The sequence below is a fragment of the Crotalus tigris genome, unplaced genomic scaffold (genome assembly GCF_016545835.1).
Source record: "Crotalus tigris isolate CLP2741 ecotype Arizona unplaced genomic scaffold, ASM1654583v1 scf7180000019678.143050, whole genome shotgun sequence".
Taxonomy (NCBI): Eukaryota; Metazoa; Chordata; class Lepidosauria; order Squamata; family Viperidae; genus Crotalus; species Crotalus tigris.
Genome location: NW_024097657.1, coordinates 65956 through 93217, shown reverse-complemented (window position 1 = coordinate 93217; position 27262 = coordinate 65956). Strand labels below are relative to the sequence as shown.

Sequence of the window (27262 nt, the reverse complement as noted above, 5' to 3'; positions counted from 1 at the left end):
TTTGGACAATTTCAGTGGACAATTTCAGTTCATAAGAAAGGATGAAGGCTCATTTGCTCAAACAAAGGATGTGCTATAATGGATGGCAGAGAAAGCAATTCTACTTAAGACAGTCAAACAGAGCAAATTAAGCCGATGAAAATGACTACTACAGATAATGGATAAAGAAGATACTCAGCATCACAAGAATTTAGAAACTGCTTTCAGATCCTCACAATAGAAATAGGCTCTGAATTTGCAAAGATGAAAAAAAAATCATACTGCTAAACAGGAGAATGGGAAGATGGATCCTAGAAGATGCAGCTTTGTAAGAAGATGAAGAAACAAGGTAATTGGTGTCTGATTTTCCAAGAAAACAAATTTATATTGGCTGGAACCATTAAGTACCTGATCATGAATATTACAGATAAATCTCAAAGAGATAGTTATCCCTTTCTGCTAGTCCAAATAGGGACAAGTGATGCTGCCAATTGCAGCTATAATTATAACAATCATGGACTATAAAGATTGGAAGAGGTTCAGAACAACGATACTCAAGTGATGTTCTCATCCATCCTTTCTACCCAGAGAACAGAGCCTTAAACATCCAATTGAGAGATAAATGGAAGATTTTTGTTTTCTTGGAACATAGACTGAGTTTCTGGATGATGATTACAGGCAAGAAATGGTCTCTAGGTACTGGACAAATACTATTTGACTGAAGTATGGCAGGTTTAATTAGAGAGACTTAAAACTGAATCCAGGAGGCTGAAGACTAAAACTCTGGTGAAAAATTATCAGGTACAGAACTGTGCAATACAGAAGGATGTTAAAGGGTTGCTTTAATGACATCTATTAAATCCTCCAATTAAAAAAAAACAGAAGAAACATTGGCTCATAAAAATCATGCTATTTATTTCCCATGATCTTGAATCACTAAATCATTAAGGCAAATATGACCTAATATAACAGATCTAGTGGAATGATTCCTGCAATTACAATAACCCACTCCTTGTTTAGCAACTTCTTCATTTAGCAACCATTTGCAAATATGACAAAAATAAAAAATCCATTAGCTGATCAATGTGTGCCTGACAAAAATGCATTCTAGAATGAGAGTAATACTGGCATAGTTGTACAAGAGCTTAATTTGAATGAGACTGTATAACCAATGATCTTTGCAGCATCTCTCTCTCTCTCTCTCTCTCTCTTTCACTCTCTCAGTCATATGTTCACTGACTGACTATTTTGCTCAATGACTTGGTTGTTAGAACAGAGCTTGGTCACTAAATAGTGCATGTGAAGGAACTGAAGGATACTTTTCATTCAAAAAGGCTGCAAAAACATTTTTCCAGGTTTCTGAACTCTTAAGATACTATGTCATTATCACTTAGACCAGTGGTTCTCAACCTTTCTAATGCTGCGACCCCATAATATAGTTCCCCATGTTGTGGTGACCCCCAACCACTTATACATCACCGGGTGCCAGGGGCGTGGCCAAAGAAAAGGGGAAAAAATGGCGGACAGCCTTGTTTGGCGACCCCCGTGAAATGGTCGTTCGACCCCAAATGGGGTCCCAACCCACAGGTTGAGAACCACTGACTTAGACCATAATGCTTTAAAAGTCAAAATAAAACCAGGGGATTTTCAGGCTTGCTACAGCTGGAATGTGCACAGAATTATTAGCATTCTTCTGTCCCCTAAGTTCTAAAGCTAGAACATAATTCTTGCATTAAAGGGGAGAGGGAAATGCATTAAAAACTTGCTAGATTCATATAATCTCAGATAAACTCGAATTATGATGGGATAAATCAAGCTTGAAATGCTATTTTAAGAGCTTTCATTTGCAGGGCCAGTCTTTTTATTTCTGGGAAATACCAGATTGAAGTAAAAGACAAAACAGGAATATACAATTTAATAAAATTCATCCTCCACAAAAGTTGCCCCATTTGGTTCAGTAAGTTCATTCCCGCAATAAGCTTGCAAACTATGGAAGTGCTCATGTTGTATAAACACCTTGGGACTGGACAGCAATTACCATTTATTGGTATATTTAAAGGGAAATAATATTTAATTGTTTAGAAACAGTGAACTATTGTGTTTTGTAGAGCTGAATGAAGTATTCTAAATTGCAAGATGCTACTTAAAGCAGTTACTGTATTCAAAACTGAGAATACAGAAAGTGACTGTACTGTTCCAATGTAATTCAGCAGCTTTCTGTTACAAGTGCCATCCAAGTGATCTGCTTTGGGACATAGGAAAACCTAAGGGCAAATATGCTATTTTAAAAATAATAATAAACAAGTTCAGGCTTCTTAGGTAAGAGAATAAAATTTATAAAAACATTAACACTGATATTATTCCTATTACAGTCAACATTATACTTACAGTTCCAATACCATGACAATGTTAGCTTTCTCTTCAAAAGCATCTACCAATTGGACAAGCTTTCGATGATGCAAACAGTTCATTATGCTGATCTCTTGCCTTATGTTTTCTTTATCCTTAGCTGAATATGCTTTAAAAAATTTTCCTGCCCAAACTTTTCCAGTTTTTTTCTCAACAAGCCGGAAAACCTGTCCAAATTTCCCTCTGAAAAATATAGAAAAAAAGAAAAGAAAAAGAAAATACGTAACACAGTAAAACATGCTTTCTGGATACCCTAGATCAGGAATAGGCAACCTTGGCTCTTTTATGACTTGTTGACTTCAATACCCAGAATTCCTGAACCAGCCATGCTGACTCAGGAATTCTGGGAGTTGAAGTCCACAAGTCATAAAAGAGCCAAGGTTGCCTACCCCTGCCCTAGATTCTAGAGTTTAAGATGATTAATGTGATTCTTATGCTCAGCTGACAGGTACTTAGCCAGAACCAGCATACTTGCATTCACAGGTACAGACATGAAAAAGCAAAAGCTATTGGAATGTGGAAACTGCCCTACAACAGCTCTGGGTTGTTTTTTTTTACTTGCCTATATAGCACAGCTTTTTCTACAGCTAATTAGCAACAGCTCTCCATGTCCTTGTAGTATTTGATATCAGTTATCTTAACATTAGAACACTGCATATTGAACTTGGAGTCCTTAATGTGCAAAGCACAGGCTTTTCTGATAAGCAACATAGTAATTAATCCAGTATTAAAAGGATTAAAATGCAATTTGAATATGTAGGTAATTTGTCTATTACAAAAGATGTGGAGAAACAAGACAAAAAGTCCTTTGCACCATTGAACGTTCTGAGTAAACTAGAAGAGAAGAATCCTAAGTAATTTCTTTGTGAACTTCTCTACCATAATCTTGGAATCTAGCAGCTTTGCCCTTCACAGACAAAAGACATTCCAGAAAAAATGGAGTTGCAAATCTGATAAAATGGATTAGGCTTCAACGATAAGATGCGTGCAGTGGTGGGATTCAAATACCTGAACTACCGGGTCTCTGCGTGGATGCAGGCCTTGACCTCTGAGGCCTAGAATGGATTTCCGGAAGTGGCATCCACGCATTTCTGGTAGGCCGTTCTAGGCCTGTAATGTCTCCTCCAGGCCTCCAAGGCCTAGAACGGACTTCCGGAAGCAGTGTGCGTTCAGCCAGTTCTCTGAACTCAATAAAATTTAGCTACCGGTTCTACCAAACCGGTGCAAACTGGCTGAATCCCACCACTGGGTGCATGTCAGAAAGTGGATGGGTGTCCACCAAGGAGATCCATTTGGAGCCAGTAAATCTTTACCTTTCTCTATGAATGATGAACAGTTTTTCACAATAGCTGTTTATACGTTTTCCCTAATTTAAGGGAAGAGAGATTTATTTATTATACCATAGAACAGTGGTGGCGAACCTAGGGCACGGGTGCCAGAGGCGGCACTCAGAGCCCTCTCTGTGGGCACATGCACCGTTGCCCCAGTCCTAGGCCTCCAGATGGGTTTTATAAAACCTTTTCGCTTTAGGCTTCCACCGCTGTGTGCAAAAAAAAAAAAGGTTCAATCAATCAGTCAATTTCAACTTCTTGCAGGAAAAAAAAAGATCTTGCAAAGTTGGAATTGATTGATTGAACTTTTTAATCCCACCCAGGATGCCATTACCACCGCAGCCATGGCCAGCCAATGAGCCACACCCACCCAATTGGCCACACCCATCCAATAAGCCACACCCACCCAGCACCCAACGATGCATAAGTGGGTTTTGGGTTGCAGTTTGGGCACTCGGTCTCTAAAAGGTTCGCCATCACTGCCATAGAACTACTGGTCCTTGGAGAGTATTTAAAGTTTGCACTGGGTACTTGGAGAATTCTTGAGACTAAGAATAAGAGCTGAGGTCAGGGACCTGTTTTATCTTCTCATGTTTGTCACTGGGCTAAGTCTGTTCCTGGAAAGTCAACCAGCTTGTTCCAGTCTGAGCCTTCCCCCTTCTGACATTGGGAGTACATTACTAATCTTTCCTTTGTGCAAGGCCACATAGGCATTCCAGTAGTGGTGCATTTATTTACAAAGATGGCTTATTTTATTCCTTGCACTGGCCATTTATTGGATTTGGAAACAGCACTTTTTAGATAATGTTTTTAGATACAGACCGTGCGTTTAGTTGCAAGACTTAATTGTGCGATCTCAGATTGAGGCTCTCAATTCATATCTATATCATTTTTGGAAGCTTCTTCCACCTATTAGACATTTAAGAATCATTTGCCACCCTCAAACCATCCAGTCTCTGATAGGTGGATGGGGAGAGTGAACCAAATATCAGAATAATACTTGAGGTGCTATGTTTCTTATCAACAGGACAACTGGACTGAATTGTTGCCTCTCGCTGCATTTGCTTGTAGCAATTGAGTGCATTTCTCCTTAGGTATATGTCTCTTTCAGGAAATCTACATTTAGGTAGCTAGCCCAGTATACACTGTGCAACAGAAAGGCAGGAGAAACTCTCCAGTGCCATTTGATACTGCACAGCAAGATTTGTCTAGTTGCTTGAATAGGTGCAAGTTGTATGCAAAAAGTGCCAATCACAGTCATCAGTGGTGAACAGTGGTATATTTTCTGTTTCCTCAGAAGCTGAACTATCATTGGCAGTTGCCAAAATAATCTTTTCTATATTTAGCTTCAGAACAATTCCATAAAGTTAAACTAATTGATTGGTAAATGAGGAATACAGATTTTTTTTTATTCTTGTTGACATCTGAGAAATCTATGCCTTCTTACATTACAAACTATAGCTTAATTTTAAAAAAAATAGTATCAATAAAAGAAAATAATCCATATCTATGTATTTCACATAATATTGAATAATTGTCCATTTGGCAAAATAGGAAACAAACTTTATGGCAGCAAAGTTGTAGAATCTGCCTGATTAAGAAGCTGATTAGTGAAACAGACCAAGAGGTCTAATTTTATTGTTCCCAATTAACTGTAATATTAGCAGCATTTGATGACTGCAAATAGTAAGATGATAAACTCATTTGGTAGAAAATTATTTGAGTATGAATAAGAAATCAGATGTATCTTAGAGCAGGGGTGTCAAACTGCTGGCCCACGGGCAGGATGCATTATAGCGAAACGGCGCCCATCCCATTGCCGGCAATGGAAAAAAAGTTGCGATACGTTGTGACATGTCACATGATGTTGCGAGTTTGACATCCCTGCCTTAGAGACTCACTTAATATGCATTTAAAAAGCTAGTGATGATAGATTTTTGAGACAATGTATTTTTAATAGAAAAGGGAAACATATTGTTATACTTACGATCCCAATCTTTCTTCAACATGGTAGAATTCTGAAACTTTTTGTTGTGTATTGATAGACACTGTCCGATAATCCATTTCTGTTCCTTTCTCTTCTAGAATTTAGTACAAAATATTTAATTACAAAAAATTCCTTTATATACTATAAATCCCATATTTTGCAATAGTCAAGGTCTTACCATCATCAGATCCTTCAGCTTCTTCCTCTTCTTTAGGGCCTAAAAAAAAAACCACACACATATCCCTCTTAGGAGCCATTATCCAGCTTGTCTATATCCCTCTTAGGAGCCATGATCCAGCTTGTCTACTTCCCCATTCTTTATTTCATATGCCTTGTTGTGACTCCTTTCTGGAATAAGGCACACTGAACTCGTTCTAAAGTTTGAGGTACACAGTATTATTGAACTGCTTTCCTATGTATTGTGATCTGCCCAATGACCAATTTACAACATTTTCATGGTTGCCAAGATGCTGGAAATACTGAAAGAAAAAGTTCTAGCTCTTGATAATTTAATGGCAACATCTAACTCCTGGCTATTGTAGGCAATATAATTTGAATTCTCATTTGGGTACATCAGATTTGTAAGCTTGATCTTTTTTCTCTCAATGTATGCTTTGCAAATAGGTTCCCAAACTGAGTTTTTCTTCTCCCTCATCTTATAAATTTTTGTTTTATCAAAAAAAAATTAATTCAAGATGTATTCTTGCTCATATATTATTCCTCCACTCTAAGCAGAAACATTTTATGGTAGCTTTACTAACAATATATTGTTTACTTTTTTTTAGAAGAAAGCTTTTGGATTGACTTTCTGTAAGCACATGGCATCTGTTTTTATAATTTTTTGCTTCATTATTGCAACTCTCATCCTATTTATATTTCTTAAGATACCATTTATGGGAAAGAGCTACAGCACAGTGATAGAATAATGTCTGATTTGTTTACAGTGAGTTTCAGGTTAGCAGTCAGCAGTTATGAGGATCAGATGGCTATTCATGTTTGGGACAGTCAGAGCAGACAGTAATTATCTGATCTATCTTAAAGACAGTATCTTGTGGAACTGCAGACCAAAACAAACTTTTCAAATTCTTTTATGAAGTTTATAAATTAATATTTGGCATTTATTTTAATAAGTGTTATAAATATAAAATTGTCACTATCATGTAGAGGATGCCTGAAGCCCCTCCACTGCTCCAAAACTTATTTTATTTTCAGGTGTGGTCAATCTTCATGCCATTTGCATATATCTGGCAGTTTACCTGGGGTCTTTCACTTTTGAATTCAGGAACTAGTAAATGCTATGCAATCAGTATCTTCTCAATGTTCAAATGTTAATGTAATGAATCCTAAATAAAACTTGTATCTTCTAACCGAACACTTATTTTATTTCCTTATTACAGATTGTTGTACTGAAGCAGAGCTATAATGCATGGCCTCCAAAGAAGGCTGGATTCAGATTAAACACATGCCTCGGGCTTGTAAACAAAGTATAATCACATTTATTATATTTCCTTTTATAACTTAAAAAGTTCACAATTATTTTTTTTTCCACTGACAGGGTTGTGGGGAAATTGAAGCACAGAAGAATCTTTCCTCTATATGGACTGTTCTTTAAAAAGTTGTTGTCCAATTTTCCATTACTTTCTTTCTTGAAGGGAACACGTTGTTGACAGTTCAATTATATGGTAAGTATTTCGGTGGTATATCCTTGGTGTGGTGTACCTTTTAAAAATTTCTTTTAAAAAAACCAATCAACTTGTTTTTTTAAGTGCTTAAACCTGGCTTTCTGGAATTCTTCAGATATGTTGGATTTCAATATTCAACCTCCAAATTGGGCTCTGCTAGTTGGGATTTTTAGAAATTGCTGTCCAAAATAGGCTGAGGAAAATTAATCTAAGATAATATTTAAGAAAGAGGTAGCCCCGTTTTTTTTTGTTACTATACAGAGCTGATGAATGTTCAGATTTTGGAAGGTGGAACCAATGCTGGAAAAAATGAACATGAAACTTAAAAAATCAAATACACTAGTCTAGAGTAATACTGTGTTAGAGGTTGCAGCTGATTATTTTCTACTTTTTGTGGGATCTTAAAAACCATTGGGTTTATTGTTGCATTTTATTCCTGGAACAGAGAGAACAGGGTGAATATATTCTCCTTCCGTTATATATTCAAAATGGACAGTGTTTAATATTCATATGTTATGTGCATGTAGGGGTGTAGGTCTATACATATGTTGTATATAGTATGTATATGTTGTATATAGTATATTTAGGTGTGTGTCATGTATGTGTTCACTTTGAGAGTGGGCAACTAAATTTCATTTTTGATGTGTGTTGTTGTGCCCACGGTAAAAAATGACAATAAAGGTTATCTTCTCTATCTTATCTTAATATGTTTTGGCCTTATCAAACTTTATACTGCAACAAGTCCTTTAAAGTGACAGTGCTTCAAGAAGACTTTCAGTAAAACAATATAAAGCTATAAAGAAATTCAGAAGCAGGCTAGTATTCATCCCATCCTATTAAAGTCTAGCTAAAATCTTCTCCATTAAGAGTAGAGAATCCTTCACTCACTCTTTCATTCTTTCTTAAATAAATGTGCAAGCTCAAGCATTTCAAATTCAAAATATATTCTACTGTAATTTGGAGCAAACAGTTTAGGATTGTGACAATCAAAGAATCTAGAGCAATTCATAGATTGAATTGGGGATGACAAAAATCTAAATCATATATGACATTCAATACATGCTATTGACAGATGAATAATATCAAATAATCAAATAGCAAAATGACAATCTCAAAAGAAGGCATCATTTCTTTCTTTTCCATTTTTCTCCAAGGTTCCTTCCAGCTCTATTCTATTCTATTCTATTCTATTCTATTCTATTCTATTCTATTCTATTCTATTCTATTCTATTCTATTCTATTCCATTCTATTCTATTCTATTCTTCAACTTTTCTTTTTCTTTTCTTGCACTTTTTGCTTTCTCTTTGCTTCTAACTTCCTTTATCTATATTAGTTTGTGTCAGTTTTTATCTTCTTTTTGTGATTATTTGTCTCCTCTGCCCTGTGCTAGATTGTTTTCTAAATTAATAGTCTTATTTTAAAAAATCTGTTTTCCAACTCATCTGGAGAGCCATTCTTCAGATACAGAATTATATGTTCAACTAAACTGCAATACCTTGCTCTCAAAAACAGCTATTATCTGTCAATTCATTGTTGATGTACATATAAGGAAATGGCACAGTCTGTACCACATCCTGATCATGATAATCTAAAAATACTGTACTGCAATTCATAAGTCTCCCTCTATCCCAACATTACAAAACAGTCCTTTTTGATAGATATGTATATAGTCCTTTCCCTTAACTTAAAATGTTTGATGCTTATTATTTCAATTATCATATAACAGACCTACAAAGTAATTTAGAACAGCATTTTAGAAATGGGAACTCAAGTTGCAAGGAAGAGTGGTTTGCTATGCCTTATGGGCAACTGCTCCATAAAACTGATTTGTCTGTGCCAAATAGTAAAGGGCAAACCATATAACCTACTACTTAAGTATCGTTTACTTACTCCAAGCTCATAGCCAGACTAATGTTTAAATGATGAATTACCCGGAAGAAAGTGATGAACTGAATTTTTGCACTCTAACAGCAAAGTTCTTTATTTAAAGTAGAAAGACAGCAACAAAGATAAGACTAAAGCAAACATATCTTTCCCAAGACAATAGCACTCATTTTTAAGTACCGGTATCCATTATCAAACCCAAAAGTTTGGATCTTGCAACTAACTGGATCATATTGAGATACAAGTACATAAAACCTCCACTTCATAATTTTATTGGATTTAGAAGCTACACGACTCCCAAATGACTCTGGGCAGCTTACATCTCAAAAGCTAGAAACAATAAAGTGAAAGAAAAAACTTCATACTTCTGGAAAAAAAAAACCTACCTCATCAAAAAAAGCCAAAACCAAACAAGCATCAAGAACCACCCTAACCCTAAATTGGAAACAGTCAGGATTTCAAAAGACTTACAAATCAATTGCAGGGTGGGAGCCAAATGGATCTCAGGTGTGGGGGATGCTCTTCCAGAAGGCTTTCATAGGTGTTCACGTAATCCGCCCTCACTTCCTCATTTTGTGTAAGGGGATTGGATGAATTTATAGCAGCTAGTATTCCAGTGATATAGAAATATTCCAAAATATAATCCCTTTATGGTAGACTTACCTTCTTCTTTCTCTCCTACTTTTACTAGCACAGATTCCTGACTTGGCTCACTGATCCCATACACATTAGCAGCTCGCACCCTGAATTTGTACTCCCGGTCAGCTAGAAGATTTTGGACATTGTATGAAGTGCTGCGGCAAGTGGTGAGATCTGTCCATTTCTTGTCCACTGTGTCCCATATTTCCACACTGTAGGACTGCACCGCACTCCCACCATCATACGAGGAGCCATACCATGAAAGGATGAGGGAATTACTCCGAATGTCGGATGCACAGGGTGTTCCTGCTGGAGGATCAGGCTTATCTGCAGACAGGGAAATGCATATGCAATGTGTGGTTGTTGTTATTCGTTGTTTGTTAAATTTATTTACTGCCTATCTCGCTGTGGGGCTATTCTAGGTGGCTTACAATAATAAAAAAAGAAAAAATGAGAGGAGTGTGAACAGAAAAGAATTAAAATAATAGAACCATAAAATATACAATGAAAAAGGAACACAACAAGAATACATCAATATGATAACCAAAAACAATCATTACATCTGTGAATCCCACTTTCTTACTTCTCACACATCAAGCCTAAGCTTGATGTAAATTTGGGAAATTTTGTTTTTCTCAAGACAGCTAGTCTTACTTTAAGACTTTATCTACATGGTGTGGGACACAAACCTATAGTTAGATTTGAAGAGTCCTGGAGTGTTTCTGTAATCTGTACTCATGAATCATGGATTCAGCAATATTATTTGATACTCAACAATCCTTACTTTTCATTTATCATCCTTATTTAGAAGGCAGTAAGAGATAGAAGTGATTTGTCATCAGGAAAATCTTTGGTCATGCAATTATTATCCATCATAGTAATCTATGCTTTATGCCAGGATTAGGTGGTCATTTTTGGCCAAGACACTGAACTAATATAAATCAGCATATTAAGCTCTGTGTTTCATGTGGGGATGTGCAACCCCTGATGTTTGCATAAAAAAGAATAATCTATACTACATTAAAGCAGATTTATTAAATCACCCTTACATTCACAGCACACACACATATGGTTCCCTGCCACACCCTAAAATGAGGGCAAACATTTTCTTGTCCAGAGATAAAAAAATCTTCCCCCCTTTCTCTAATGGATAAATAGATATTAGCCCAATTAATACTATTAAAACCAATTCAGTGTACTGAAAATGAATGATTTGGTTCTACAGCAGACCTTGTATATTTCAAATACCTTGAATTGGTTAAGGCTTTCATAGACTCTTTATATCCCTCTGAACAGCCCATTTATTTTCTAGAGTTCAAGCTTAAAATGGTTTTAGATAAGTATTAGATGCAGTAGCCACAAATGACAGATAGTATTTTGCATTCAATGCATTAATTGTATATAACTCCCTTCTTTCCAATCTCCCTCTTAAAAGTTGCAAGCATTTTGAGGTTAAGAATTTTCTGTACATACTATTTAAGGCCCAGATACATTATTAACCTAGCTGTTTATAGCATTAAAATATATTCTTTTTTCAGGTTTTTCAATAAAATTTAAAATCAAATAATTTAAAATAAAAATTCAATGTCCAAGAGTGAAGATTAATGTTTGGAACCCAGCACAATATATAACTGTAAAAATAAATCAATTTAAAAGAGGCCTAAATCTCCTGTTACTTGTATAGGTGCACTAACAGCAAAAGAGCAAAACAGTTTCAATCCTGAAGAATTAGGAAGTTTTTTTCAAAGAACTGAATAAAATGCTTCCATGCATACATAAAAGCTATTTTACTAAGCAGTACTATCCTAAACATATTTACTAAGCTACATAGATCTGTTATATAATATGGTTGCCCATTGATGAACCCATCACCAATTGTAATAATATGAGCTATAATTGCTGGGTCAAGGCTCATTGATCCTTATGCTACATACTATAACAACAGACAACAAGTCCACCATTCCCTAATTTATGATCCAAGTTGGACAAAGTCAATCAGGGTGTAGATGTCATGGGGTAGGGTAAGCAAGGAGAAGCCTAAAAATGGCTACCATCGAAAGCAGTCTCCAGATTTAGAAGTATCATGCCTTGAAAGCCCATGTTGAGAGAAACAAAGACAAGGTTTTGCCTTCTTAATGTGTTTGCCAGCTTCCCAGAAGAACTGGTTGGCAGCTCTGGGAAGCTCTGGGAAGCAAGATTAATCATCATCTAGATAGAACCACTGCAAAGCTCTATTTTTAATGAATGAACTTTAAATACCACTAACTTCAATGGAATCTGTTTCCAAGCATCTATATTTGGCTGCAGCTTTATGACAAATGCTATTAATTGATATCAAAATTAATGGATTCCTTATTCAGTAAGGAAGAAAAAGATTGGATAAGCATAAGAAGTGATATTTATGAATGGACTTTATGTGTGTCATTGTTTATAAATGTTCAAACTTTCTTAAGGCATGGAAGAAATAATTACAGCTGGAAATACTGCAGATAAATAGATGTATGATGTTTGATACAATTGTGTCATATTCATAGTGTAGTGTTAGTAAAAAGCCATTACTGGGTCACTCCCTTGTGTTTTGAAACATGGATGTTTGGTTTCCTTCTTGGCAGGAACTGATTAGTTGCAGCAGTAGCATTCACAAGTTATATTTGGGTTTTTATTTAAGAAGTTTTTTAGTGTTTAATCCTCAAGTGTCAATATACTATTATTTTTACTCTTTTGTGCAATATCAGCAGTATTAGAAAACATTTGGAAAAGAAAAAATGCAGAGTAAGTTTCTCTCTCCACAAATTTGTATTTATTTTATCAGCATTATTAAGGCATAGAGTAGCCTGAAAAACCTTTGATAAAGTGACTAAATTAGTAGATCAAGGAAACGTTGGTGATATAGTACATTTAGACTTCAGTAAGGCATTTGATAAAGTAAACCACAGCCTACTTCTTAATAAGGTAGAACAATGTGGGATAGACAATACCACCAGCTGATGTATTTGCAGTTGGCTGACCAAACACAATCAGCATGTGGCTGTCAATGGAACTACATCTACATGGAGGGAAGCATGCAGTGGGGTACCTGAAGATTCTATCTTAGGCCCAACATCTTTCAACATTTTCATAAATGACCTAGATTAGAGAAATGAAGGGGCACTCATCAAATTTGCAAATGACTCCAAGCTGGGGGGAGGGGGAAACTGCTAACACTTTGGAAGATAGACTCAAGATTCTGAAGGCTTTTAACAGACTTAAGCATTGGGCCCTACCCAACAAGATGCAATTCAATGGTGAGAAAAGTGAGTTTCTGCACTTAGGTAGGAAAAAAACCAAATGCACCAGTATGGAACAGGCAGTACCTGGCCCAACAGTGGTGCTTGTGAGAGGGATTTAGGTGTCTTGGTGGACCACCACTTAAATATGAATCAACAGTGTGCTGTAGCTGCCAAAAAAGCCAGTGCAGTCCTAAGCTGCATCAACAGAGGGATAGCATCAAGATTACAAAAGTGATAGTACTGATCTATACTGAATTAGTGTTATATTATTGTTTAACCTAATGAAGAGAAGGCTTGGGATGACATGGTGACTATCTTCCAATATTTGAAGAGCAGTCATAGGAAAGAGGGGGTTGATTTATTCTCCATAGCATTTGAGAGCAGGAAAAGAAGCAATGGGTGGAAGCTTGTCCAAGGGAGATCAAACCTGGAAATAAGGAAGCATTTCATGACTGTGAGAATAATTAATCAATGGAACATCTTGCTTCCCAGAGTTGTGGGTGCTCCCCTGCTGGAGCTTTTCAAGAAAAGACTGGACAACCGTTTGACCAGATTGATATAAGGACATTGGGCAAGGGATTGAACTAGAAGATCTTCTAGCCCTATGATTCTATGATTCCTTGTGTACAGGTAGTTCTCGACATACGACCACAATTGAGCCCAAAATTTCTGTTGCAAAATGAGACATTTGTTAAGTGAGTTTTGTCCTATTTTATGACCTTTCTTGCTACACTTGTTAAATGAATCACTGCAATTGTAAAGTTAATAACATGGTTAAGTGAATCTGGCTTCCCCATTCACGTTGCTTGTCAGAAGGTCAAAAAAAGTGATCATATGACCCTGGTACAATGCAGCCGTCATAATTATGGGTCAGTTACCAAGCTTCTGAATTTTGATCGCATGACCATGGGGATGCTGCAACAGTCATAAGCGTGAAAAATGGTCATAATTCATTTTTTTCAGTGCCGTTGTGACTTCAAATGGCCACTGAATGAACTGTTGTAAGTCGAGGACTATCTGTACTTATTATACATGTGCAAGCTTGTTCTGGGTCACATTGTTTCTAAAAATGGATACAAAATATTTCTGGGCATGATGAAAATCTATATATGGAGCCATATATACCTGCACATAATTTTTCTCAGAGTTTGACAGCGCAAGTCAAGGGTAGAATGTAACAGTTTTAGTTCTCTGCAACCAGGTCACCAATTGCAGTGCTTTAATTTTTTCTCATGAGCAAGTAAGGACAAAATTAAAAGAACATACATGGACATAACTGAAATAGGAATGTCTAAGCTCTTCCTTCTAAGGATGTTAATAGACTTATTCTGTCTATCCTATACCAGACTCAGTTGTTTCCAGAAGGATGTGGAATTATGTCTACATGAATTCTACAGCTTTCCAAACTCTTATCTGGTTCATCTCCTTGGAAGTACAAGCGCTAGCTTTGCTATGACATTCCTCATTATGTGTAATTACAACCTGTGTGTTTTTATTACTGCTTATGTATTTTTTTCTATTTATATCCCATGTTTTTTGGCCATAGGAACACAATGTCCCATTATAGAAGTAGGGAGCACCCTGGGTCATATGAGTGAAGCCTGGGCCCAGACAAAGACGCTGTACTAGTCTACTAAGCATTGGAAATATTTAGATTATTGCCAGTAATTTCAACAATTTAAAACAGACACCAAAGCCTGGAAAGGTTAAGCAAACATTCACCCTGGACTTCACACTTAGGTGCTCACATCATGCCAATCTTATGCTTCTTCCATTTCATCTTTCTAAATAAGTATTTCCATGTTTTCACAATCTGCCATAATTAATTTCCTATGGTGGTTTCCAAGATACAGCCACAGTATAAAACAGAAAGGACGAACAATTAAGCTTATCCAGAAGTTTTAAAGCTAGTCATATTTATTTGGTCCATACGTATATTCAGGGCTTTTTTTGTCATAGGACGCCCAGAACAGAGTTCCGGCACCTTTTTTGGATGGAACCTTGTAGGGTAGGCAAGGTGGGTTGTATGATGTGTGTGAGCTCTGGCACCTTTTTTTTATTTTTTACAAAAAAAGCACTGCGTATATTCATAAAAGGTGCAGTATGCCCTAACAAACACGCAGGAGGACAATTATGGATGCATCTTATCACAGAAATCTTGAATCACATCAGGAAGAAGAATAAGCTTCAAAGCTTCCTCTTCAATATGCTAGCTTTCAGATGTTGATATTACAACATGCTGTGGCACATGACTATTATTGCAAAACTGGTGTATTAACCAGCTTTATTAAAACTGGTTCAGATAAATGAAAATGCTGTTTATCTGGCTTTTATAGGGGAGGCTGAGATCTTTGAGAAAGTCCTTTTTGTCATAATTAAAATGTGCAAGGGTGTCCGCTTTCAGATTTTGAAGTGCTTTGCTAAGGATGATCACACAAGTCTCCTTCTTTTACTTTTGAATCAGTATGAAAACCATTGTTATTAAGGCAAGTCTCTGTTATCTAAGATAATTTGTTGGGTGGTGCTGTTTGTGTTGTAATTGTGTTTTCAATAATGTTTTCATTATTCCTTGAAACAGGAAGGGCTTTAAAAAATAATCTTAATTTTTTTCAAAATCTTGAACACCAATTGCTGGTGTAAAGGCAGGCATAAATAAAATAAAAATCAAATAATTCTGGGCAGGCAACAGTAATATGGGATGTGGGTTCTTCCTTGTGCACATTCTCAAAATCAGCTAGCAGAGGCTGTCTGGCATTAGCATTCATTCCAAAATTCTAGCTTCGGAGTCCCAACAGTTAACTCACTGACTGTTCTCCATTCAGGATGGAAGCAGCATCTTTTCAAGAAAGTTCTCTTTAGATACCTTAGCTCCTTTTTAATTTGAATGGTCGTATTACCATACCACACTATTATTAGCTATTGAGAAACTTGCCAGCCAGATAGAGAGCAGGCAGAAAGCAACGATTAATTCTTTTCCATGGGCTCGTCTTGTTTAGCCAGAGAAGGTATTTAATATACTGCTAAAGCTGGCTGGATGATGTCCATGCCGACATTGCTGGCAAAGGCTGCACTTGAGATTCATTTGTGGGAGAAAAATGAAACCATAAAAGGCCATAACTGAACTCTAAGATACTTCTCCCAGGGCTTGGGGTCACTGTAAACCTCTCTGCTTTCATTGGGGAAAAAAAACATTGTGTAGCTTATATTTCCAAGGGAGGAAAGAACTGTAATTTAAACGCATTATTCTATATAGATGTTAATGAATTCTATTTTTAGCAAAACTTTGGATTTAGACAAGAAATGGGTAAGTTTTATAAAAAAAAATCTTCATGTAGTAAGCAAGTTCCACAATAAACAGAACTTTCTTCTCATAAAACTGTATCCTTTTCAACACTGAAGCTACAGTGAACTTTAATGCTATGTGAGAGCTACTTTGTTTCCTGAAAGGTGTCAGTTGAGTAGACAAATTATCTAATGTGGTACCTTTGTATTATGTTATTTTACAACATTTTCTCTAATTAAATCTTATAGCTAAAATTAAGAATTATTGAATGACAATATTGAATCCCAATGGTTTCTTATGCATTTGTGAAAATCTTGGAAAGTGTCTTTTCATCTTCATTCATTACTATATAACTTGCTTTGATAATATTTAGAAAATTTTAAACACTGAATTATAAAATGTTTCCAATTTCATCTGCAAAGTTGAGAGACAGACAGCATTTCATCCAGGCTCATAAGGGTAAAAAGGGATAAGGAAGATGAGTTACATACTGGGTAGCTTTTTTTTAAAAAAAAGCCAAATCTCAATATAAAAAGAAAATGCATTGTTTTTGCAAAGAATATTACTATCAGAACCATGAAATAGATAGTGGCAGCTATATTAACAAATTTTTGGAAAGGAAGGTTTCTAAAATCTTTTATTGATTCTCTTGAAGTTACCATCTCCAAGCCAAAAATTCCTGAACATCTGACTTAGTTTCAATATTTTGTAAACCTATTCATGTCTTTATGCTATCAGATAACAGGGACCAAACTTTATGAATTTAAGATTAATATTTTTCCAGGGAAACCATTTTTCAACATGAGTAAAAGGTGTCAGTTTCCAAATCTATCAGACAAACGTTTTGCTTTTACCTTAAACAATCTAAATCACTCAACATTTTATGTTTTGCTTCTTTGCCCTTGTAGTTCCTTCATATGTAACCTGAAATATCCCAACTCTACTATTCTACTTGCTGATTTTTCCGCTTATACATTTTTTTTTGGATCTGGAGTAGCCTGAAATATGCTCAACTGTAGGGAACAAAAAGAGGAAGCTATCCCAAACCGCTAGTCAATCAATCAAGTCATCTAGCTTAGTATGGCTGCCATTAACACACACTGCTTTCAATTTCACATTTGAAAAAAAATATTTTTGTAACTGACACTAGTCATTATTATAAACTGGCATTTATAGCTTGTACTGGTCCCTGAAATTTAACTATTTTTATAGCTCACACTAATTTTCCCAGTACAATGATAAAAAAAACCTTCCTGCAACAACCTGCCCTGACTAAGGAAATATATTCTACCATAAATTATAGCCATGTTTAAAATGATAGTAGATGGTTATTGGAAATAACAGATACAAATTTACACATTCTTATTAAAGAGATACAGATATAAAGGAAAATTGTTGCTAAGGGAAGAAATGGTATCTGTTGCTGTGGTTCTTGCTATTTAATGGTTTAAATATCTTGGCATCCTCATGAAAGGTGTTCCTCAACATCTCATATCTTCTTGTGTACCCTGTGCAAAGTCAGAATGGTGATTCCCCTTTCTTGTCTAGGCATTCTCAACCAACAGCTTTGCACACCATTCTAGCTATAAATAAGGTTCCAATACAGGGATAGTCCTGTCAATTAAGACAAAGAAGTGCAGAAATAAAGAGTGAAGTAGTTGGGCTTCCATTAATCCTGTTCTGTGCCATGGCATTAGCTGCTCACAATATATTTATCATTGTGGGAGAGCCAAATGCAGGAGATATACTAAGTTATATCTTTCTATGGTGCGCTTCTAGAGATGAATGAAAATATTAAGGGAGGGGTGTTGAGTAACATGTAGGTCAGTGTTTCTCAACCTTGACAATTTTAAGGCATGTGGACTTCAACTCCCAGAATTCCACAGCCAGCAATGCTGGCTGTGGAATTCTGGGAGTTGAAGTCCACATGCCTTAAAATTGTCAAGGTTGAGAAACACTGATGTAGGTGGACTAGGACAAGACATGCCATTTTTGGAATGGAGTGAGGGTTATAAAATAGATGAGGTGACCTTGCACTGTGAGGGTTCAGGTTTTAAATTTGGGGTTTTCCATTCTGATATACCATTTTCACTTTAATCTGCTTATAACAAAATAATGCAAGGTTTTGATCATAGAAGTCACAATCAGAATGAACCCCAAGAGGCAAAAGGGACTCTGAGGTCATTAGGCTCCTGAATCTACAAGTTGTTCATTTCTGTTCTTGAGATGCCTCCTTGAATCAGGAATACTTCACTGAAGTTGATCTCATTCATATTTACTCAGTACAGAAGGAAACTATTCAATGCGAATTGAGGGAAGATTGCCCAGAACAGAAGCTACTGTTAAAGACAAAAAAAAAAAAAAAGATGAAAATGAAGGTGCAAACCTACTGCTGCTGAAAAGCATCTAGGTATTTCTGAGGATTGGATCAGTACTAAAAAATTATAATAGCAGCCTAGGTTCACCATTCATACTAAAAGCATGTTGGAAACAAACAGTTTAACAACCTCACAGAAGTTAAACCAAATTAATACCAGGACAATTTCATTCTACAATCTCAATCTGTATATAGTCAGCAGAGGACAGTATTCCAACTTCTTATTGAAATCATTCTTATTTGTTATATATTAATAATTTTCCTTTGAATCTACATTGCTTTTTAAAGTTAATTTGTAACATCTAATTATATATCTAATTATCTATAATTAGATAATCAGCTCAAGTACTCCAAATGAAAATACAACCTGATTCCAGAAAAATGAAAAACAAAAATAAAACCATACTTTTTTGTACTTACCTACAACTGTAAGGTTAACTTGGGCTTGCTTACTACCCAGCTTATTTTCCACTAATAAAGTATAACATCCACAATGTTCCTGCTTTGTGGAGGAGATGGTTAGCTTACTGCTATTCTCAGCATTCTCAATTTTGATGTGTTCATTTTCTTGGAGCTGCCAAATTAAACAGGTAGATTAACATAGATATTCTAAAAATATAGTAAACTAGGACTTCATAGATTAAATTTATTAATAGCAGATGATAAAGAAGAGTGTTGGGCTGATTATAACATTCTGTCTTTTTTTGAGATCACCTCAATATATACTCTCATGTGATATTAATCTCATTTTTGGTCAAGAAAAGCCTGTCACATTGGTAGGATTTCAACCCAACCTCACCTAAGGAACCTTAGAATGAAGAAATTATGAACAATATCACATCCAATAAATTCAAAATTTAAAACCACTTTTGGTGTGAAAGAGAGAAAAAAAGAAAATTTGAATTTGGGTTTTAACAATTAAGTGGGTTACTAATATAGAAATGATTAGCAGTTACTATCTGATATGACTAAAAAGTTGATACTATAACTATTATGTATCTTATTGTACCCCCAAATTGTTATAAGTTACTGCTTTTTGTTTCTTTTCTTTATTTCTTTTTCCTTCTCCCCCTCACTTTATCTCCTCTATCCCTTTCCTTCCCCCTTTTTCCATTGTCTTATTTCTATTTGCATTTTATATTAAGAAAACACTTTTAATAAAAATATATTCTTTAAAAATTAAAGCTATGACAGAGGGGATTTGTTTTGCTGTCAAAGTAAGTCATATCCTTAAACAAAAGTTGTTAATAGTACCAATCATAAATTTTCTTGGAGACAAGCAAATAAATATTGTTTTCCTTTGGGAGTAGTTCTACCATTTGGTTCAGTATCACATTGCTTTGAAACCAATTAATTATACACAGCAAAAGCAAGAGTGGCTGTAAGTTCAAATTAAGAAACTCTACAGTATTGTAAACAGTCATTATTGACAGCTTAAACTCAAATACTATTTACTTCGCCCATTATCTCTCAAATAGTGTTTACTAGACTTGAAAATAAGTCCTTGGGTCTTCTCAGTTGGAACTGTTAATCTTCCCAAATCTTACACTGGATTCCTTTATTTCAGATAGGGAAGCATCAGTGAGAACTTGGTATGCATAAATGGGAGTCAGTGAAAAAATGTTATTTAATTATAAGCATACAAAGAAAAGCACCATTTATTCTGGAAATACTTGGGTCAATGACTTTTATGTCATTCCATCAATTCCCTGTTAGAGAATAGCTTTCCCAGTTCATCATAGAGTTTCATTAAACACTTTTCTTTCCATAATAATTGAGATTTTTTTTAAAAAAAATCATGGTAAAAATCATTGTAAAGTCTGTTTTGGTCAAACACCCAAGTTGATCCTATAGGACAAGTAGTAAAATCATAATTATCCTTTGAGAAGACAGTAGCATTTTCAATTTCCAATTGGCATTTTGTTTTTTCTTCATGTCCCTTCATTTCTTTTATTAGTACTCAGCAAGCATTCCAGACAGGGAATTTAGATGTTCCATGCAACCAAAAAACTAAATACATGTATTAGGCAGTATTTCATTTACAACTCTGTATTAATACCATTCCTGTATTAGGGAACTTCTGATCAATCAACATTATTAGTGATAATAGTGTGGCATAGTTATACTGCCAAATCCTGGAAATACTTGAAAAAGATATTGATAAAGATATTCAACATTGCAGGTTTGGCAATAGCCGTTCTGTGCTGGTGGATGTAATAGTTTGATGTTATTGATAGCACATGTGTCCCTGAATTAAATTTCATGATCATTATGCTGTAGTGCATTTTCCATTACTGATGATATTTTGGGTTGTCTGAATCTACAAGACCTCTTGTGTTATTTCAGTCAAGTGCAGAAATTATTTTGTGGTATCAATATACAACTGCCAACAGTTAAAGGCAGATTCTGGATGCTGTGAGTGGGTCTCTGCTGTCCTTGACTTTCCTGGATTTTTTTTTTTTTAAGTCCACCAAAACAATCCAGATCAAGCACAAACTAAGAACCAATCAGAGATAAGCCCTTACCTGCATCAACTGAAAATCAACTTGGCTAAAGACCAACCAGAAGTCAGGTCCCCTGGCTATAAAGTTGGGAGGTTTTGCTCAGTTGCTGTGGTCTGAATTGGAGGCTATCTTGTCTCTGAAGATGCCAGCCAGAGTTGCTGGTGAAACATCAGGAAATGGTTGTCTAAACTTACAGTCACTAAATCCCTGAAGTTCAATATTACGCAACAGACATTGGTCATGAAAGTTTACATCAGTATAATGAAGAATATAGCTTTCTTCAGCTGAAGGCAATTTTAATTAAAATATCTATTTTGATGAATATAACTTTGGGCCCTGGGGAGTGGAGCAGTGAATATAAATTAATGATGCATGAGCCTTGATGTTCAGCAAGCATATATTCGAGTTTGGGACTTGTAACCTGAGACAATAATCAAATATCAGTAGTCTATCTTCTACTGTCTCCATAGCAGGCTAAGTTCAGGCAAAGTAATATACCATGTGCTCTGTGGGAGATATCAGAAGAAGTTGAGAGAGGATGCTCATTTGTTATATATGGGCTGGGCTACAGAGTTATTAATTCCAGAATTTCACAGCTTTAAAGCATTTTGCCCTTCCCTAAGTATATTTGTTTACATATCAGAAGCAAGAAATTATTTTCAATCTTGATGAAAATTCCATACATGTAAACTTTTTTAGATTCCCTTTTCTCTCATGCAATTTATGATTAAAAGAATAGCAGCAAAAATTCTATTACCTGCTTCCGAAATTTCATCCAGGTACACGTTAAAGGTAGGGTTCCTGCTACTTTGCACAGCAGCTCTACCGATTCACCAGACCTTACTTTCTGATCTTCTGGGAACTGAACAATCTGAGGAGGAACAGCTGATAGAAGAGGAAACAACTTTTGAGGATTTTTTTTTCCAGAGGTAAAAACTACAAATATATTGAAGTGGATATGTAAAACAGAAACCAATTGTTTATCCAGTCCCAAAGCTATATCTAACAAAAATCCAGGATCTGGTTCATGGGTATGAAAACAGAATCCTTCAACCTCTGCTTAATGGTTCAATGCCTGCTAGCAAAATATATATCCAAACTAAGGAGTTGGTAAACCTCTTTTGAGTCCAATTCATAAATGATCATTAATCAAACCTCAAAGGACAGAGGAAGCTTTATAAATCTGTGCTGATTAATCAGTCTAGGAAAAGAAACCTGCCAGTTTCCTTGGCGTACAATTAATCATCCAGATCCTTCTTGCCTAACCAAAGCTCGCATTTGACAGGCAAGGTGAGAATGCATCCATTATAAAATGCACTAACAACTGTGCCGGACTGTACAAACTTTTTCCTGCTAAAGCTGTAAGCCCAAACCAATTTCAGAGATTCTTTACAAGGGGAAAAGTTTTCCACGGTTATATTGGTTATTCTAACAATCATCCCATGCAAAGTAAAGATGGGGAGGATTCCGACTTCCATAGAAAGTCCTCTTGATCTTAGGACAGTGGTGGCGAACCTATGGCATGGGTGCCAGAGGTGGCACTCGGAGCCCTCTCTGTGGGCACACATGCCATTGCCCAGCCTTGCCTCCCCGAGACCCCCTCCTCACCTGCAGCCCCCCTGGAGGAGTCGCCCCTGAGCGTGGCCCACGTGGAGCAGCACAGCCAAGGACATGACAGCCAGGCAGGGTAGACAAGACTCTGCCCTCACACCCCATCGCGCACAGTTGATGCTGTGGGGTGTGGGCAGAAGGCGGGGCCGCCATGACACTGCTGGGCTGCCTGGGCGATCTGCGGCGGGCCCTGGAGGCGGTGAGTGGCCCTGCGGCAGGCGGGGTAGGGGGCGGGGCAGGGGCTGGAGCAGGGGGCAGTGCCAGTTTTTGGGTACTCGGTCTCTAAAAGGTTCACCATCACTGTCTTAGGATCTTCTTGGTTTATACCTAGAGAGCCTCTTATATTCCCTCCTTCAGATTTTAGGGGAACAAGCCTGCTTTAAATTAACCCAGGACTTGGAGGAATTCATTTATTTCTTTTCCAGTTGTTTTGGGTAGAATAATAGGAACAACCCCCCTTTTGTGTGTGTGTGTGTGTTTCTTACAAAATAGGCTGGTCATACTGTACTAGATGAGTGATTGATTTGACATGGAAAGTCATGAATTGTTCAGGTGTTTAACTTAAGAACATATAAGCAATAATTAAAATAGAAAATTCACAGCATTTTTTAAATAAAAATTTAAGCAGAACTTGAATAATGTTTTAGTTTTTTATCATCCATTCTTCTGATTTTGATTAATCTAAAAAATTCTAGTAAGAAGATGCTTCAGCATTCTTTTTGTAGAGAACAAGGTTTCTTTAAAATGGTACATCAAAGTATATTATATATTAATCTGATACCATTAATAATCCTCAGGCATTTTTATTCTTTCACAGATAAATTAATTAAGACATTACAAAAGGATGTGGACAAGGGAAGGACGGAAAAAAGGGCCATCACTGCACATGTTCTGCCAAGTGATTAGCTTCTGTCACTGGAAGATCTAGTCACTGTAAGAATTATGATTAAACGTAAGAACTTTGGTATTTAAATTCTGGTTAAAGTGTTTTGCTTATACTTTCTTTCCTTTTACTGACCTGTATGTAAGTGTAATCCTTTTACTGACCTGTATGTAAGTGTATGTGTGTGTGTGTGTGCGTGCGCGCGCGCGCGTGTATCACAATGATACAATGGAAACGTCAATACATTGGAAATGTCAATACAATGGAAATGTCAATATCAATACTAAGTAACTAGCTCAAGATCAAAACCTTGATACTTTGATGTAATGTGTGCCAATGTCTTTAGTTCTAATATTGTACTCAATCTGGTGTGCAAGAGTCAAATAATTTTATGCTAAATATTCTAAATTGCAGTATCTAAATACAAGATATTCTTAATTGTAATTAATACTTATATAAAAAAATTATGATTATACTTGAGAAATGATCCTTGAGTTTGCTTTTTAATCTTTTCTTTCCAATTCCTTTGTTTTTTTGTTATCCAGATTGTCAGCCTCTGGGATCATATTCAAACCTTTCAGCAGAATACAGGATTTAAACATTTTCAATAAACAAATATTTTCCTGAACTACCTACTCATGGCTCACAGTCTTCTCCATACTAATGCTGAGCAATTAATACCTGCTTTGGGTGGGGTCTTTGGAGCTGGTTTCTTCTTTACAGTTGCCTCACCTAGTAAGGAAAAAAAGTGCAGCTAGTTCAGATGTGAAGTTCACATGAATGATGAAACTCTTACTTATCCAACAAATCTTCTCATATCTTATCTTAGGCAATGTCTGCTTTAAGGATGAGAACACTGGTAATCTCTACCCAAGAAGAGATTCCTAGTGAGAAATAAATGTGAATACAGGTCATTGTATGAGATAACAAAGGCAAACTACATAACAAAGCTCTCACAGCTTTCTGAGTTCTTTATTTGGGTAGGGTTCATGGGAGAAGTATGGTCTAACATATCTCTTCTTACTGAGGACCTTTAAATCCACACTTTTTAACAAAAGGGTGAAGCACATAAAACATTCGGCTGCAACACTTTCCTCACCACATCTATACAGAAATAGAAATTTTGACCATGGCCTTGGGGCATTAATAAAAATATTTCAATCCTTTTCCCTGAGCCTTGGAAATATGTTTATTTTTTACAAAAGCAAACAAAAAACAAAATAGGAATTTCAGATATGGAAGTTTTCAGCTTAAGATAATTGGGAAAGATAACATGAATTCATAGAAACTAGAGCCATGACAATAAATGGTTTTCTGTACATAGTTTAATAATGAAATAGAAAAGAGATAATGCCCCACATAAATCTTGCTCTTAAATGCTGAAGAGTATTTCTGCAATGAACAGATTCAGCAGGCTGAGCAAAATACTCTAATTAAAAACTGAAAATTACTGAAATTCATTACTTTTCTATGTTTTGAGCTAATGTCCAGTGTAGCTGGAAGTTTATGAAAGCACAGGAAGGATGTAAAAATTGTGGAAAGCTGGACCTCAGTCCAAAGGTCACACTGAATGCATTTTAGGCTTATGTAGTGCATATTCAAGGGTTATCATTAATTTGGTAAATATATTTTTCTTCCTGTCTCAAGTATGCACACAATACTTCCATCTCTTAAAGGATCTGGGACTAGACATTTCCACTGATGTTGGTCTTTAGCGATGTAATAGTCATGGGATATTGGGACAAGATTGGAAAAAAAAGCTTTCTTTCTTTATTTAGCATGTTATTATATGACCTCCCATTTCACAAAATGTGATTCTGGGCAGCATACATCAATAAAAAAACCAGCAAATATATAAATATATCATATAAACATATAAAAAGTCATTATTAGAAAATGAAAAAAAAACATAAAAATTATGGCATGGAACTAATCTGCCTATAGGTGTGTGTGTGTGTGGGGGGGGAGAATGTCCCATCCAGCAGGCACCATGGCAAAGAAGGGCCACTTCCTGGGACCCACCAAATGTAGATCCCTAGCAACATGCCTTCTTTTCCAGAACTAATGGGATGGGCTAATACAGTGATGGCGAACCTTTTAGAGACTGAGTGCCCAAACTGCAACCCAAAACCCACTTATGCATCATCGAGTGCCGGGTGGGTGTGGCCCATTGGCTGGGTGTGGCCCATTGGGTGGGTGTGCCTGCGGTGGTATCGGCAGACTGGGTGGGACTAAAAAGTTCAATCAATTCCAACTTTGCAAGATCTTTTTTTTCCCGCGAGAAGTTGAAATTGACTGATTGAACCTTTTTTTTTTTGCACATGGCGGCAGAGGCCTAAAGCGAAAAGGTTTTCTAAAACCCAGCTGAAGGCCTAGGACACGTGTCCACAGAGAGGGCTCTAAGTGCCACCTCTGGCACTCATGCCACAGGTTCGCCACCACTGGGCTAATATAATATTATATAGTTGAAGCAGTTCCTCAGATAACCAGGGTTCAGGGTCATCTATATATGTTTTATAATTGGCTCCATCACTAAGAGTCAGGTATCTAAATTTAAATGGATGATTCAGGGTAGGCATTTACTTCCTGTTAAGAGCAAATTTGGTGAAAAAAAGGGACAAATATTCCAACTCTAACTCATTTAATGAATCAGTTATATAAAACTTCACTTTAAAACTTCTCGTCATTAAAAGTGCATACCTGTAAACTTATATTGGAAAAAATTCATGAAGCCACTGAGCAAGTATGCACTAAAATAAAAGAGATTACTACAAAAATAAGAGTCAGAAACCTTACTTCAAACCCTCAAACTGATTTCCAGACTTCAACTGACTATTCTATAGGCCAAAATACACCAAGAGGAATTAACCTACATCAAAGAGGAATTTATATTACCTCATAAGCATCCCACTGAGATTTTTGAGGATCAAAAGGTAACCTTAATCAAACTACATACAACTCCAAAAATAACAGGAGTTGACGTACAAACATGACTTACTGAGAACGATGACAACTTTGATAACCAACTATTAACCATAAAACTGGATACAATGGAATGTCTTACTCAGCTGAACCAAACATTGAGATTTGAATTTTTAAAGCAACAAGGGTCGAACTACAAAGGAATCAGGCTCCAAAAACGGAGGATGGGATGTCTTCCATTGACCCAAATGACATCACAAGCAATAAAGGGAGATCTCTCTGCTGAAACAGAGGCTCTGTTATGGAAACCTGCTTGGCACAAAAAGTAAGCCAGAATAAGACTGAAAAAAGAGACTTAAAATTACATGTAATGGGTTAAAAGGGCATTATAGAGATACGGATTGATTTAAGGTTTAAGATTCAGATTTAGAAGTGAGAGGAAAACTCGTGATTAGTAGAATATACATGTGAAACAGAATAAGAATGTATTTTTTGAAATAA

At 36.2% G+C, this 27262-nt stretch overlaps 1 protein-coding gene across 2 annotated transcripts in view; it reads right to left on the bottom strand.

Annotated features, from left to right (window-relative positions):
* Nucleotides 1-27262, bottom strand: part of LOC120317501 (myosin light chain kinase, smooth muscle-like) — an 83863-nt gene that overhangs the window by 22205 nt on the left and 34396 nt on the right. For both annotated transcript variants that reach the window (XM_039364151.1, XM_039364152.1), the window contains 7 exons: nucleotides 24521-24571; nucleotides 22103-22230; nucleotides 19262-19415; nucleotides 9937-10239; nucleotides 5885-5923; nucleotides 5707-5800; nucleotides 2368-2571 (listed from right to left, as the gene is read on the bottom strand). In XM_039364151.1, the coding sequence (XP_039220085.1) occupies nucleotides 2368-2571; nucleotides 5707-5800; nucleotides 5885-5923; nucleotides 9937-10239; nucleotides 19262-19415; nucleotides 22103-22230; nucleotides 24521-24571 (973 nt within the window). The remainder of the gene's footprint in view (nucleotides 1-2367; nucleotides 2572-5706; nucleotides 5801-5884; nucleotides 5924-9936; nucleotides 10240-19261; nucleotides 19416-22102; nucleotides 22231-24520; nucleotides 24572-27262) is intronic.